The sequence below is a fragment of the Sinohyriopsis cumingii genome, chromosome 7 (assembly GCF_028554795.1).
Source record: "Sinohyriopsis cumingii isolate HCF-2022 chromosome 7, ASM2855479v2, whole genome shotgun sequence".
NCBI lineage: Eukaryota > Metazoa > Mollusca > Bivalvia > Unionida > Unionidae > Sinohyriopsis > Sinohyriopsis cumingii.
In genome coordinates, this window is record NC_142967.1 from 13,748,113 (window position 1) to 13,765,424 (window position 17,312).

Sequence of the window (17,312 nt, forward strand, 5' to 3'; positions counted from 1 at the left end):
GAAAAAAAAAGTTACTCGCCACCATTTTCATAGTGTTTGTCTTAAGAGGAGCCCATTATATTCGACGTTTGTAATTTTAAAAATTCTTAAATATTCATTCATTCATCTGTTATTTTATGGGCAATTGGTTTATTTGCCCATACGTTTCTACTTAATAACACAAGAAAGTGCAAACTAGCCAACTCTTTTTGTGAATTTTGATTCACCTGTCTCTAAGCTATGTTAAAATAACAAACTTTGAAAAAGTAAAATCCTCCAACATCTTACAACAGATTATCGTTAAGAAAAGATTGTCGTTTTTCTCTTCCTTTTATTTACCCCCCCCCCCCACTTAATAAAGCACTTTATACAACTTTATATCAGTTCCATATTACCTGGAACATCAAGATCGAATTTCTAAGAGATACTCCCTAAAATACTATGAACATTATAAGCCATTTATGGACAAGGAGGATAACACACGTATTTAAGGAGGGGGTAAGGAGAAGAAGGAAAAGATGAAAAGGTGAAAGATGTGATGGTAGTTGTGGTGGTGAAGGCAAGATGAAAAACATTTTCATTTGCATCAGAAACTGAGTTTGGGATTTCAGAGATTTAAAAAAAATGAGTGCTTCTTAATTTTGAGCTAATAAAACTCCAGCAACATCGGCATGTATCTGATAGCATATGACGGCAATTTTATGGAACTACGCATACGGCTTATCTCTCTAAACTAATTACATCCATGCGTAACACCATCTGCATCTGAAGTAAGTTTTCACTTTTCAGTTCTGCATAACGTTTCGTCTCGTGAATCTGCGTACTGCAGATATAGCATTCCATGATTACAGGGCCTGTCATTAAATGTGAACTTGAATTGTTTTGACAGGAATAATAATTATACATCGTACACATGACTTGTAGCTGACATTCCTACATAGGTACTCGTCCTCTCCAAAATTCTGTCTAACTGGTCCATCTTTTACTGAAGTGTAAGAGGGGTGGGGATGAAGTTGTGATTAAACTGCTTTGAATGACCAACGGTACTAATTCAGTACCCAGAGTAACCCTATTCAAACACCATAATGATACAAATTAAATAGCTTTACATTTCCAAGTGATGTATAGACACATCCTTGATGATAACTTCTGTGTAGAGAAAACCATATGAGCATTTTTAGGGGATCTACATGTGTTTGCAACGATGGCTTTCAATTCTGAACTAATGAGTCAGGTGCTAATTTAGTAATGAGTTTTCCAAACTCAAGTCTGAAAAGAACTGAAATTCCATCAGTAAAACAATGTCTCTGCTTTTCTTTCAGTTACAACTATGATAAAGATTCTTTTAACTAAAATCTTACTCTCATCATCAACCCATCATGGCCAGACGAACCCATATATACTCTATTTATGTTCATCTATTTCAGACTGGTTCCTTATCATTAGTATCGTAAGTCCTTAATACATACTCTTTCACGTGTCAATGTGCCGTGTACCCCACCCCCACCCCCAACCCCATCGACCGCCGCTTACCCACCACTGATGAAAATGGCAATTAATTTTCAACCTCATAAAGTATGTGTACTCAGATGATATGGACCATAATTTCGGAGATGTCACATTTTAAAGTACTTATTTTAATCATTAACCCGTCATAAATTGAACATACCGCAACTTGGACATTTACTTAGACCAGATCGTATAACAACTCTTAGACGGCCGTTAAAGTTGTTATGTACATATTGGCACCAGAAAATGTTAAGAGGCTTGAGAAAGTGTAGCATCTTCAATAAAAGAGGGGCAATAATTTATATACATGTTTTCATCTTTACCGTTTAATTTAAGTCATCTGTAGATAACGCATGTAAAGACAATATGAATGGGATAACATATTGCAAACGCATGTATGGACAATATCAAAGGGATAACACATTGCAAACGCAATTCCATACTTAGGAAGAATAAAGAATTCAATAAAATGTGACAGACACACACAATATATATATATATATATATATATATATATATATATATATATATATATATATATATATATATATATATATATATATATATATATATATATATATATATATATATATCTATATATATATATATATAAACAAGGGTAGAAAGATGTTGAGGAAATTAAGTAATATTAGTTCATGTAGATATGTAGGCAAGATCGAGAAACTGATGAAATACGTGCAAATTTAATAAACCAAATGTGAAATAATTTTTACATTGATGGTTCGAATTCTTTGTAACATATATAATTACCACTAATTTGTATATTTGACGAAAATTATTTGTTCCCTTGGAGACAATGAACGTTAATTGATGAATTCAAAGCGATACATTACAAATTCTTGTTCAGCTATTTGTTTCTGACCAGCTCGATTTTAAATAATTCTGTTTGACAAACTCTCTATTAATTACAGAATCATAACTTTAATTTGCGTCGTCAAAATTTTGATCACAGCATCATAACTTTAATTTGTGTTATTAAAAGTTTCAGCAACAATATAATATAGAAGGCTCGGTTCCCCCGTATGGCTTCAATAAAGTTTATTAAAATTACAGGTCAAGTCCACGTATACATTAAGACCTGTCTATATATTTAACTATCACTGCCTTTCCTTTGTCAAATAAGTTGTAAGCTATATTTGACCATAAATAGTTAAGATAAATTAGATTAAAACAACTATTCTCTCACCCTTAAACAGGCTGTGTCTCATAACTTTTATTAATGTTGACCTTCTTCGCCGTAAACAATCGCCAATTAGCATAATACCGCGCCCTTCTTTTTCCATCAACTTCCACAGAGGGTCTAGCGGAGAGAGAGAGAGAGAAAGAGAGAGAGATAGAGAGAGTTGAATGATATATTTTTATTTTTATTTTCTACCTGTCCAAATCAGTATGAGTAACGTTTTGTTTTAACCACTTGCATATTTCGAATCTACATATCTACTTACCATCTACTTACACTTATACTTATGTACGTACCATCCTAAGTAACTCGCTGCCAATCTACGTTGACCGCTCCGGTGGCCTAGTGGTTAGAGCGGTCGCTTCGGATACGAGAGGTCGTGGGTTCGAACCCCGACCGAGTCATAACAAAGACTTACAAAAATGGTACTAACAGCTGCCTCGCTCAGCGCTCAGCATTAAGAGGTTAATTTTAGGACTGGTCGGCCTGGAGTCAGGATAATGTAACCGTGTGGAACATCATGATACATGTATGTGACATGATGCCCCAGTGCTAGGCATCACTATAATCTGCCACACTGTGAATTGTTTTTAAAGCTACGTTCAAAATCCAAATCCAAATCACACATACCGATCCTTGTCCGAGTCTCGGATTCAGCCAACGTGGGTACGTGAGAAAGCTTGCCAGTAGCTTCTCGTGGGTCGGTGGTTCTTTCCGAGGTTTTCCCGGGTTCTTCCTCCACCATTAATACTGGCCGCCATGTATAGCCTATCGTGTGCTGAAAAATAGCGTTAAACCCCACAACAATATCAAGAACAACACACAACGATCTGTTATTGCTTACCTGCCTAACTTGTGAATGAATGACTATTAGATGTTCACCTTATACAACATGAACTTTTCTTTCAGTACGATTTACTACCTTGTGAATTTTTTGTTTCAGCCGTTTCCAGTTAGTGCAGGCTTTATTTTTCCTTTCCTATATTTCCTTGTTCTCTTTCCTTGTCTTTCTTTCATTATTTCTGTTTAGGGATATTTCTTTCATTAGCTTAAAGCAAAACTAGTTGTATTTAAGATTTTCCAAGTCAAAATATGCAAGGTATCATTCTCGATGTTCTTCCTTTCTTTGCAATAAAAAATACAGTGCAGTAAATTGGACCAATTTCATCCCCATCAGCTTTTTGTATCGCTTTCAGCAAGATAAGTCCCTGTAATTCTTGACACTTTTAGAATACGATGAAAAAACAAAAGTTTACACCCCATCAACAATGATACTTTGCATATTTTCATGTCAATCACCTTTAGTATTCCATGCAGCAGTGGCAAAAGATGTGAAGATAACGAAAATCGGACGATTCTAGCTTAATTTATATTAGAGGTCATGAGAGTCGAAGATTTCGTGCATTGATTTTCAACTTGAATTTCCTGTTCAAAATGTTTCGAGAATACGGAATTAGAATTGTAGATATGTACTGTTTTACTCGCTTATAATACTAGTCCAACCGCAAACCTCACAAACTCAGATCTGCCCGTGCATAATGTGCCGAAAGATCTGGGCCTGTGCAGTTTGTTTAGAGTAATCAGTAGAACAAACAGGATACACCCTGGTCTTCAGGCTCATTATAGTGCGTCAGATCTGGATCTTCGTTGTTTGCGGTTTGACTCGACTTCTATGCGAGCACAGGCGGTATGATGCATTAGTACTTCACTATCTCCATCTCATCAACGTAGCCTTTTCAACATATACCGAGTTTCTTGTGCTGAAAGATATGCAATTTTCATCATGTTGATTATATTTTCATCATTTGCTATTTTATTCACCTTTCCATTTTTTTAATTAAAATAATGGCATAATAATGTTGCCTTAATGTTGTTTAAATCAATTATATATAGTCTCTTATAATATTTGCCAGTTGTTGTTTTTATTTTCTTAAATAATGGCATGTGCTGTTGCTCTAATGTGGAAATCCCAAATACCTAGGGCTCTCTTATAGAGCCTCATGACTTTTTTTAGCCTCAGTTCTAACCCTCGTTCGAAATGTCCCCGTATCATATAATGCTTGCAGTCACACGGTCACACTCTCCCTAACTGCAACCTGTTTCCCGCACCAGAGTCGGCATAATGTGACCATATGGTATTTCTAACTGTTAGCATGTGTTATTTACCCACAAATTTGGGCGTAGCGAGAACTCCGTTTCTTCTCCCTTTTAAATTCGTTCGGCAGTTGAAATTGTGGATGTGAATTTTCTTGCCTACAGTGCCATGTGATTGCGGCTGGTAATGATGTAATGTTTTTGAATTAAGATTAAATGTACCATGTTTGAGGAAATTCAGATACGCGAGGAGAAGAACTTAATATGTACCGAAATAGCAGCAGTTAATGAACGGGCTAGCGTCACAACCCTATCCGTAGGGTGTTATCTGCCAACTGATTTCATTCCAAACCATTCACTTGTGCCTGGAAAAATAAATGACAGTGAAACAGCTTAACGAGACATGTTGGGATATATCACTCATTAAGGAGACTATTACCATACTGTTCCAATCCGTACCACTTGAAGCAACTAGATGTACCTCACTAGTGGGATATAAAGCAATGGGTATCTAACTTCTGACGATAGCGATATTTTTTATGAATGGGGGAAAAAAATTCCACAACTGCTATACAGCTGGTATACATGGTGTATTTGAATATGGACAAAAGTATTTTGAAAAATTTTGAAACATTTTGTAACTCAACACCGTGGAAAGTGAGAGATGTAATTCTGTGCGGATGCTAAAAAGCGTTGATCATTCTGGACCGACTGATCATATATATGTATATTGCTTCCGGTCGCGCATGCATACTTAAATCCTTTTTGCTTATTGCAGCAATAAAATATATGTGTATATCGTGGACGGCGACGACACCGCTGACTTTCAACGGCATCGCAGTTTACGCTTTGAAAATTAGAGCGGCAGCAGCATTAAAATAAGAAAACAAAAGGCGACATCAGGGCAGTCACACAAATTAAATATGTCCACCAGTAAAAAATACCGGCTTGTACAACGTTCTATGACGATGCAAGAGAGGCTTCCTCAAGGAAAGTACCGGAAACTTTCTGAGGAAGAAATAACTTTGGATTGGTTGCGTTTCAGCCGACAGTCATTTCTGGGCGATGGCCGTAATACGAGTCCGAAGCTAACGTCAAATGTCGTAAGTCTGGATCCCATAGGCACAGTGTTGATGAAAAATCAACCAGATTGGTCCCAACTGGGTACTACCCGAAGCATGCCTGAAAATGTGGAGTCCACGTCGAGCCTGAAAAGAAGGCAGCCAAGATTTTTGAAAGTCTTTTCACATCGCCTTTCCAGAAAATCCCCATCTAAAGATGACATACGTTTGAGTGTGACTGAAGAAGTTAGTGATTCTACCGTACCAGAAAAAAAAGTTGATAATGAAAGGGCTGTGTCTACAGATGAATCACATGACGAGCAAATTCAACCAAATGTGGAAAGTCAGCAAACTATATATTCGAAAGAGAAGAGGAAAGACTCAAAATCATCATCATCATCATCATCTTCTTCTTCTTCGTCATCTTTGTCATCAAAAGGCAACGGGAGTGTCACTAGGATAAACAGAGACAGTGTTCCTATTGACGAGTATCTATTGAAGTATGGGTTGGTACCAAAAAGTGTAAATTCCAATAGTGTACTATCAGACAGAAGCTCTGATAGGATAAATGGCATTGCTAATGGGAACAGAAAACAATTCTCTCTTAAAGGGGGCGAGGAACGAAAGAATATGTCTATAAGCAAGACCCAAATTAATACCAGTCGAAGCGCACCAATCGCAGAATCAGATATAAAAGTTGAATCGAGAAAAAGGATGAAAAATTCTTCTATAACGTCGACATCGTCAGCGTCATCTGCATCAACGTCAGAGAGCAATATCAAATTGACGCCCACGAAGATAGGAATAACACCCATCGACCAGTATTTGAACCCTCATGATTTTGTAAGTAGATCTGCTAGCAATGTTTCTACAGAGGGTGCCAGAGGAAACAGTTCTGATGGAAGAAAAGGTTCGGATTCTTACAAGGGCAATGTCCCTGCAATGGAAAAGAAAAACTTAGAATCTGTGGCCCTTATAAGCAAAAGTGATATTGACCTTGTTCAGAAAAGGAAACAAAAAGATAAGAGAAAATCCTACGACCCTACTCGGCATTCATGTATTTCAGTGGGAATCCAGGCTCCTGATGACAATGCAATTACATTTTGGGACGCAAGGTACGATGCACCAGATTTCGGGACAGATACAAAGACTTTCAAAATGCACGCTTTGGTCACTGCTGGAACTGATGAAATCAAATTTAAAACGGACGACATGGACACTGATACTGTTAACATGCGCATGAATTCCGAGATACCGTTGATGGTAAGAGAGATTCCAGAGCCAAGCTTAAGCATAGTTCATATAGGAAAGGCAACGTTGACACCAAGAGAAGCTATGCACCGTGAATCTAATGAAGGGCCTATATTGCAGCGGAGACACAAATTTGAAAATTCGGCGCAAAATATCGGACCTAGTACATATGACATGCCTGACGACAAAGGAAATTGCATCACAGTCGAAAGTGATAGACACCATATTCAAGGCTACGATTATACCACCGTACCATTCCACGAGAAGCCGCCATTTTTGGATGACGCTACATTAGATAGTTTACAGGAATCTTGTGTTGATGACGCAGCGTGCCTGTCACCAGCTTATACCATCGAGTCTAACAATGAGCAGATGCCATCTGGGGGCACAGCAGTCCAGATAGCACAGGCAGGGGGCTATTATAGAGCAATAACAAACGATAATACTACCAGACCCGGGAGGTCATCAACATTTTCGAATTCTTCCAGTTCTTCTAGCAGTTCTAAGAGTTCTGACGGGTCGTCGCTAATAATGGACCGCGCAAATTCCAGCGAAAAGGCTTACGAAAAGCACAATCTAGGACATGCAAACACCGAAAAGGCAGGTAATGGAAAGATGGATGCTGTAAATGGTGGGCATTATAGAAAGAAAGCATGGGAGCTTCCCAGGTGCGTACATCCTATGTCTGAAAGAGAAACCATTAAAAGCGACATTAGTCACCAATTAGGAGGTGTCAGAAAAACATTTATATCTGGGGTTTTCCCTAGTAGTGATGCTGATGGATTAGAACAAGAAAAACTGAAATCTTCACCAGCAACTACTTTCGATGACGACCACTGTATGGGTGAAAAGAGGAAACTTCAGTTCGATTCTGAAGCAAGTTTTGAAGAGGACCACAGAGAATGTAAAGTAGGACAAGAAAAATCTCAATCTGCAACCAGTATTGAAAAGGACCATTTAAATGAGGCAAACGAAAACACATCTGACACTGACACCAGCGCATCAGAAACAAGTCATTCAGAGAGTGAAGGATCCAGAACGGGGCAAGCCAACGAAGGGAAAGTTAAATTCAAAACAATGGACGAGAACGATAATCACGGAACGGGGGCCGTTAATGAAACAGATGACCGGAACATTAGTATAGAAACTGAGATTTCATGCGGGGACATGGCAGACGTTGTAACCCAATCCACCTTTATTCGCCCGGAGTCACCATCTAGCAGTGACATTAGCAGAGAAATAGCCCGAGTTAGTGACCCCTGTGAATCTGATCATTCAACCTCATCAACCTCCTCCTTTAACTCCTCTTCCCCTTCAACTTCTTCAGGTTCGAAAAATGGCAATCTATCTAGCCATAAACAAGAAAAAACATCTTCTAAAATGAGTCAAGACACGCCAAGACAGATTACGTATAATGGACCGGTTTTCTTGAGTGAGAACAACCAAGATGAAAAGTTGCAGAACGATTCCACGAGTAATTTATTTCCGAAAAGCACAGATGGTAATGGTAAGTGTTCATTTCAAAGTCAGTATAATTAATATCTATCTATCTATCTATCTATCTATCTATCTATCTATCTATCTATCCACAATCCATTTCTATATATTTCTATCTATATATCTATCTTCTATCTACAATTAATTTTTATCTATCTATCTATCTATATATCTATCGTTCATTCGTTCGTTCGTCTTTGCATCTGATTTGTCTCTCTATGGCTGTCTCGATATTTATCAGTTTGATTTCTTTCGTTCTTTATTTTTTTTTGTTGTCTGTCAACTGACTAAACAATATAGCCATGTATCGATAAATAAGTTGATTGGTCATGAACAGAAAGTTCCCGACCACATATAGGTTTAATTAAAAAAAAGTTCGTTAAGCATACCTCGTTTAGGAGCTTTCAAGCCCAATTTTATTTTTATGTTTGAATTCACTTCACGCGTTTTTCTCGTGAGCATGCTGGAGTGAGCCATTAACGTTTATGTACATGTTTAATATAATGTAACCTTTATGCACTAGATATGTTTGGTGTGTGAAATGGTATCTCATATATTATTCGTAAATGTCAGTTTATCGAGTGAGCAAAATTGTCATTATGTCAGTCACATTGTCATGCTGTCTCTATGCCAACATCTGTTTTCCCGTATATGTGTCTGTCTGTCTGTCTGTATGTATGTATGTAATGGCATGCACGTACGTACGTACATATATACCTACGTACTTATGTCTGTCTATCTGTATGTATGTATGTATGTACGCACGCACGCACGCACGCACGTACGTACGTACGTATGTATGTATGTATGTATGTATGTATGTATGTATGTATGAATGTATGTATGTATGTTATATTGCACACTGTGGAATCTATCTGTCCGTATGCATGTGAGCCTGTGAATTAGTCGTCACTGAATATGATTTTGTTCGTTTGAACACTAGTGTTAGTGTTTAAATCCATTTGAAGCGTTTTTCCTTGAGCGTTTCTGCACATTGTTAGCACACTGCACCCTTCCGTTCACAAGATATCGTTGGTGTGTGTGTGGGGGAAGTGGTATCTCGTGTAATAATTGTGCACGTAGTAGCATCTAGTGAGCTACATTTTTCATTTATGTAAAAAACTGGTCTATTTATAGCCGAGATGATGTTGAATGTATTCGTTTTTTATGCACTTTAATGAATACTTAACCAGGCACGAAATTAATAGACCGCTCCGGTGACCAAAGTGGTTACAGTGTCCGCCTCGGATGCGGGAGGTCGTTGGTTCAAACCCCGGCCGACCAAAAACTAAAGATGGTACTAGCATCTGCCTTTCTTGGCGCTCAGCATTAAGAGGCTGGTGCTAAGACTGGTCTGCCTAGTGTCAGGATAATGTGACTGGGTGGGACATAATGTTACATGTCTGCGGGATGATGCCCCAGTGCTAGACATCACAATAAACTGTCACACTGCAGACATTTTAACGATGTGACCTAAATTATTAAGCTACGTTAAAAATAAAAACAAACAAAAACAAAACACCCACCCACCCGAAACGCATACCAAATGACTAGTAACATACACATAGTTCCAGTAACCTTCATGTAAGTTCTAACCTCAGACGGGGTAAATATCAAATACATATTATTGACACTATTTATTTAAAGAAAAATTCGGAAATGTTGAAGCAAAAGAAATTTATAAGACAGTGTGTTTGACCTGATTATCAATTAACTTCGCAATGGTTATTATGTTGCTGCTGCTTCTCTCTCTCTCTCTCTCTCTCTCTCTCTCTCTCTCTCTTAGGGGATTATCGCCAACATTGTATGCATGTATTTTATGTTGGTATATGATACACAATCTAGTCAGAATATTCTGTTTTGCATGTTCTTATGTGTGCAGGCTGTACATTGCAGATAGCATCTTTACATCTACTACTATTTATTTTTAAATTTGATATGAGTGATATCTAAGAGTAATTTCAGTAGTACTTCAACGTTGCGTTGTTCCATTTCTAAATCTTCTCATTGCATTCTCTCATTTCATTTGATTACATATGTTTATCAGCATAACGGTAAAAATACACAGGATCTTAGAAGTTTAGGGTTTGGGTTAAGATATTTAAACTTTAAAAAGGACACTAGGGAGAGTGGATGTATGTGTATTATTTATCTATATAGATTTAAGAACCGAAAAGGACAACATGTCCTGGAAAAAGAGAACATATGCCAACCGTAAGAAGTTCCAAAGTAGCACTTTTGCATTTTTTTCCAAAAAATCGGATATGCTTTAGAAATGGAGACTGGCATAACCATACATGTATAGCATAATCTAGACCATGCTTCAGTGTCTAGGGATTAAACGATTTCCTCGTTCTGTCCGTCCGTCTGTCTTTCTGGAAATATATTCTAAATTATCGGTTGGAAATTCACCAAACTTATTTCATAAGTTGTTGGTTTTGCAAATTTGTTTAAGAGGGGTATATGTTTTTCGCCAACTCTCTCTCTCTCTCTCTCTCTCTCTCTCTCTCTCATATGCTCAGAATTGTGGGCTTACCTCCAAAGTCCGTGAAGCTAATTATATAACTGAATATTTTGTAATTTTATTATATTAAGTTTATGTTGGTTGATGCATTTCATGTCAACCGCAAGGATAAAATAAAATTGTTTTGGCTAGCAGTTGTTTTCAGTTCAATTTACCTGTCTCCAACAGCAACACCAATGCAATTAGTTCAGTTTTTTTTATGGTTTTGTGAAACAATTAGGACCGAGACGATTCCTCGCTGAAACAGTAGTTTGTAAATTAATTTGTCTCGAGTTAAATTTGCCTGTTGAAACTTCGTTAAAAAATATTTTATAAAATTCACTTTGAAAATAAATGTCTTGCTAAATATAAAACGTTTATAAGTTTTATTTAAGTATGGTGTCTAGATTAATTATGATTATAGTATTACTGAGTCAGACCTTATGACGTCATTTTTTTAAAAATAGCTGTGAACAAAGAATGAAAACTATATGACCATTAATACGTGGTCATTTATTCTCATCAACCAATTAAACATCTCTTATAAATATTTTTCAATTAAAAAAAAAATCTATTGCATGATATTATTTTGTAAAGATTTTAAAGTAATAAGTCCCACAGGAATTCGACGAATTGTTTGGTTTGAAATGAATGGTTTATAATATGTGTGGGTACATGAAGTTAAATGGCTATTTGACAAGGCTATCACAAGCTTATAGAAATAAAATCGTTCGTTTCTGACCAACCCATGCGTCAAATGCATTTTGTCAGTATTCTTGTTCTGCTGACCATTCATTTCAGCAATGGTCTAACTTGCTAATATTTGCCCCTGGTTTCATTCATATTTAAATCGAAAGGCTGCACTTTGTAAAAATGAGAGAGAGAGAGAGAGAGAGACAGATAGATTTATCACTTTGAGCATCTGAAAAGTTTTGATCGTCCAAAACAACGACTTAAAAAAAATAAAAAAAATAACATGAATTAGAAAATTTAGAGATTATGATGTAACTACTAATGAAGGGTGAAGGTGAAAGTGTCGTTTATTCACCATTCTTCGTTTCTATAAGGAGCATTCATTAAAAACCAAAAACGACACCAACAAAAACAGTACTCTGGAAGAAGGAATCATTTATATTGTATCATTATTCAGCAAATGTAACGTTGCTGTCGAGACACGTTAGGTTGGATTTGTAGTGCAGTCGTCCATGATTAGGTTGCAAGGGAATGTTTCGGAAATTGAAAATTTCTTAAATTAAGGCTATGGTGTAACTGTTTGAACTATTGCGTAATAATTAAAGATATGGATATATTTGCGAACTAGATGTTTCGGGCAATTGTTCTTGAAAATGATGTGAGGCATGTCCACTTCCCACTGACAGCACAGTATGTAGCTACTGAAATGCCAATAGTCGGCTAGGAAGCAGAGCTTGCCACTTGCAACCATTTAGAGCAGTAGACACGTTGTTGTTGTTGTGGGGTTTAACGCCATTTTTCAGCACACGATAGGCTATGCATGGCGGCCAGTATTAATGGTGGAGGAAGACCCCGGGAAAACCCTGGAAAGAACCACCGACCCACGAGAAGCTACTGGCAAGCTTTCTCACATACCCACACTGGCTGAATCTGAGACTCGAACCGGCGCAGACAGAGGTGAGAGGGCAGTGATCCGTAACGGAGAAACCTCTTTAGACCACTCGGCCACTCGGGGCCCCCCAGTAGACACGTTAGTTCAAGGCAAATAGAATATCTCAAAAACTGCATGGATGACAACTATTTTGAATTCCATCAAGCTATTAAGTACACGATGTTTTTCAAAATTTATCACCAAGGGAAACGGCTTGTGTTTGCACCGTGAGCATCACGTGTTCACAAGATGACCCTCGGACATGAAAAATGCATGTATAAATTTGGAAGTGGGGTGCATCAACTTTTTATTCTACGAATTTCCACTTGACTTTTCAGGTCAAGTGAACGATATTCTTATGTTTTGCTTCATTACACCTATCCAAAAATATGGACCTTTTTGACCTCACCTTTTTAATGAATTTTTATATTAGGCAGGTGTATGCAACATTAAATATGTGCAGACAAACTGTCTCTTGTACCTTTAGAATACGTATTATACCTGACCAGCTTCAATATGTGGACATTTTACTGGTATCGATACTTGAGAGTGTATTATAAAATAAACTCGGTCATTTGGATAGAGAAAATTTAGAGTTCAGATTTTTAATGTATGTAATAAAAAATATCTTACATGGAATATGAAAACACAAACTTTCGGCATTGCAATAACACACTTAACAAATTCAGTTATAAATACTGGAAAGCAATCCAGAATCTACATCCTACATACACAGAAAATGCAAAATATATGAATACAATATATATATATATATATATATATATATATATATATATATATATATATATATATATATATATATATATATATAGAGAGAGAGAGAGAGAGAGAGAGAGAGAGAGAGAGAGAGAGAGAGAGAGAATTATGGCAGTAATCCTCCTCTATAGTAATCGGCATATGTGTGGCGATCCTGTGGCGTGCCCATCCTTTTCAGGAACTGCCACAAAGGATGAGTTAAACGAAGTATTCAAAACTAAATAAAAGAAAAACAAAGAGATCGTGCCATCGCAGAAATATGACAAAATACGTGCATTTTCTCTGGTTGTGCCAATTTGCAAGACGCCTTCTTTTAGACAATCTGCATAATTGGGGATCTTGGAATTCGTGAAGACATTCTAATGTCGGTATTTTTAAGGATCAGGCTGGTAGATGAACTCGGCATACGTGTGATGAACTTGCTGACCTGATGACAAAATTAATGTGCGACAAAGCCAATATCACGTATGGGATGAGTTAGTAGTTAGTCAGTACTGATTTGAATTCCCCACCTATCAAACTATCCTTTAAAATGAGTTTACAACGTTTCGGTGTGGTTTTCTACGCATAACGTAAATTCTGTAATAACTTGACGTAAAAGAATGATATCTAAGAAAGAAAGACAAATAAAGAAAAGGAATAAACAAGTCAAAACTCTATGCTGAATATTACAATTTTATCCTATCTTAACGACCTTTCTCTCATGTTTATCTCATAAATGAAAAACTAGCAATATTTCTTCCTTTTTTTTCATTCTCATTTCTCGAAGATCTCTATATTATTAAACAAAATTTATAATTTAGGAGCACTTGTTCAAAGTTAGCAACACTGTCTCTGGGAAAAACCAACAACAATTATTCTGTCATGGTTAAATGCTCATTCTTTTAGTTTCTCTGGTACTAATAAATACCAAAAACAAATGATATAATACACAATAGAATACGCTATTGAAGAAAAAGAGGAATAAGTAAGTAAAGAAGAAAGAAAAAAAGAAAGAAAACGAAAAGGTGAAAGTGAATGGTGTCAAGAGAGAACATGTTTGGTTATCATACCAATGAACTGCCATCGTATGTACTCGCTTGTAAGTGAACTTTTACTGCAAACAACAAAGATCCTGATCTTTCGTTGCATGACGCGCCCACAGGTCAGGGTCTGTGTTGTTTGTTCAACTGATTACTAAAAAAAAAAACACCTGCACCGACCCAGATTTGCCTGCGCATTATGCGCCAGCAGGTCTGGGTCGGTGCAGTTTGCAGTTGGTTTCTTTTTATAAACGAGTACATACGGTAGGGAAGATGCAATATTATGTTTCATGTAGCAGTTTTATCTCACACTAATAAATATCACTGACAGACGATAGGACATAAAAGTAAAACAATAGAGTGGTCTGTAAACGAGGGGTGCGTTTGATTCTGGGTTAAGAGGGTCGTGCTTCTTGATTAGTCTTATCATGTCAAGAGTTAATTTTGTTTACGAGGATCGGGTGTCGCTGATAGAGACTCCTAGTATGTTGTTTGGTCAAACATATTTCTTGTTCCTAAGGAAATATTACTACTAAGAGAGAGAGAGAGAGAGAGGGAGAGAGAGAGAGAGGTGGGGTGGAGGCAGGAATTTATGCTTCGATGTGTATGTTGCACTAATGAAGTCTTGATTTAATAACCATTTCCCTTTCTCTTAACTGTATTACATGTTGACAAAATCATTTTAACCACAGGGACACGTGACATTCGAAAACTTCAGAAAGCACGAATTGCGAGTTTCTTCTATTAATGTAACGTAATGTCAAAAAGCAAGCTCCTTCTCAGACTAGTCAGCACTGGCGCATAATGCAGATTGTTTCCACAAATTTTCAATACTTGAGTGTAAGTCTTGTATTAGACTGGACCAAGCAGAGCCATGCTTTTTTACGTCTCTACTGGTCATAGACCACAAGTTCTTATGGAATTGTCTTTCGACCCCGTCTATCGTCAGTCGTCCGTCCGTCTGTTAGCACAATTTTTTTTAAAAGTCGCTACTCTTCCTAAACTACTTGGAGGATTGTCATGAAACTTTACAAACACATTCATTCCACGGTTGAGTTTGTTCTAAATGTTTTTGATCGGACATCCAAGATGACCACCACAGCGGTTCATTTGAAAATCTTGTTAATGCTAGTCCTCTTGAATATGTGGTCATACCAAGACGATGTTTTCACAGAAAGACTTATGATGTCTATGTGGTTTTAAGTGAAAATGGTGCCAAGCTGAGGGTCCAGTATAGCCGCTACAGCGACCATATTGAAAATCTTGTTATCGCTACTCACCCTATATGGATGGTTATGTTTGCTCAAGGTTTTCACGTATAGACTTCTAATAAAGGCTAATTGACTCTAGATACGAATGGTCCAAATATAGCGTCATTGTTGCCAGCTTGAAAACCTTGTTATCGCAACTTCGGTTGAACAAAAAGTGATACTGACATGTGCTTTTCATTATTAAAAAAATCGTCTTATAATGTCCAGTTGGTCTTAAATGAAAATGGTGCCGACCTGGCATCCGGTAGGACTGCCACACAAAGGAATTCTTACAAATCTTTTTTTTTTTTTTTGCTACTCCTCCCAATTAGATAGTAGTATCAACATGAGGTTTTAACCAAAAGACGTCTGATGTCTAGTTGATCTTAAATAAAGAATTGTTCTGATTCGACATCCGGTATGGCTGCCACTCCAGCATATTGAAAATCTTGTAATTGTGATCGAGTCTCCTCCTGAATAAATAGTTGTATCCACATGCGATTTTCACTAAATGACTTCTTATATATATTTGGTCCTAATTGAAACTAGCGCCGATTTGATGTCTAATATGGTTTCCACAATGGCTAGCTTCACTACTTCTGGTATCAGCAGACTTCTCATAATGTTTTGCGGACCCAAAAATAAAATGGTGCCAATCTGATGTCCAGTATGTGACCATATTGAAATCTTAAATGGAAAGTCGTATTTACAAGGGGTTTGAAAGAAGAATTATTATGATGTCTAGTTTGGTCCTAAATAAAAATTACTATCCCTCAATATGGTCACCATGGTGACTATCTTGAAAATTTTGCTTTCTCTGCTCATACCAAATAGATGGCTTACTCAACGAGGATTTTTTTAAACAACCAGTCGTGCATCCAATATGGCTGCCACGATGTCTTAACAATCTTGTTCTCACCTCCTCCCCCCGAATGGATGATTATTATGACATGGGTTTTTAACAAACAATTTCTTTTGATGTATACTTGTCCCAACTGAAATATTTTGCCAGTCTGATGTCCAATATGTGCACCATAGCAGCTAATTTGAACATATCGTTATTGCTAAAGAATGTCAGAGATTGTTTCAACATTCAGCACTTAAAAATTGGTTTTATCTCGAGTTCTGTTTGGCCAGTAGAGTGTCAGTCCATTCGAGGGACTGATGGTTTGTTTTACAGGGGTGGAAATCGGTTGGTTCCTTTACCAGCACATCAATACTGTAAAGGTTATGTCGTGGAAATGAGAATTGTACATACTCGATCCGGCATGTTCTTGGCAGGAATAGAACCCGCGGCCCTTCTGGTAACAAGTCCAAGCGCTAATAATAACAATTAAGCCACCGCAGTTCCGCTATATCGCAAAGATATTTGAGTGAAATGCAATGTTATAGAACAAAAATGTATAGAAAAAAGACATCAAAGGAATAACGAGAAGAATTAAATTAAAAAGTATATAAATTAAGAGTGAATGGGTGTAAGCAGTTAATTGATTGATCCCCAGCCAAATATTTATTGTCACAATAGATGCACTTAGGAATCCCAG

General features: G+C 37.1%; 1 protein-coding gene across 1 annotated transcript in view; it reads left to right on the forward strand.

Moving 5' to 3' along the window:
• Positions 1 to 5,751: 5,751 nt before the first annotated feature.
• Positions 5,752 to 17,312, forward strand: part of LOC149794757 (uncharacterized) — a 79,101-nt gene continuing 67,540 nt past the window's right edge. The window contains exon 1 of the mRNA XM_089966231.1: positions 5,752 to 8,602. Within this exon, the coding sequence (XP_089822357.1) occupies positions 5,752 to 8,602 (2,851 nt within the window). The remainder of the gene's footprint in view (positions 8,603 to 17,312) is intronic.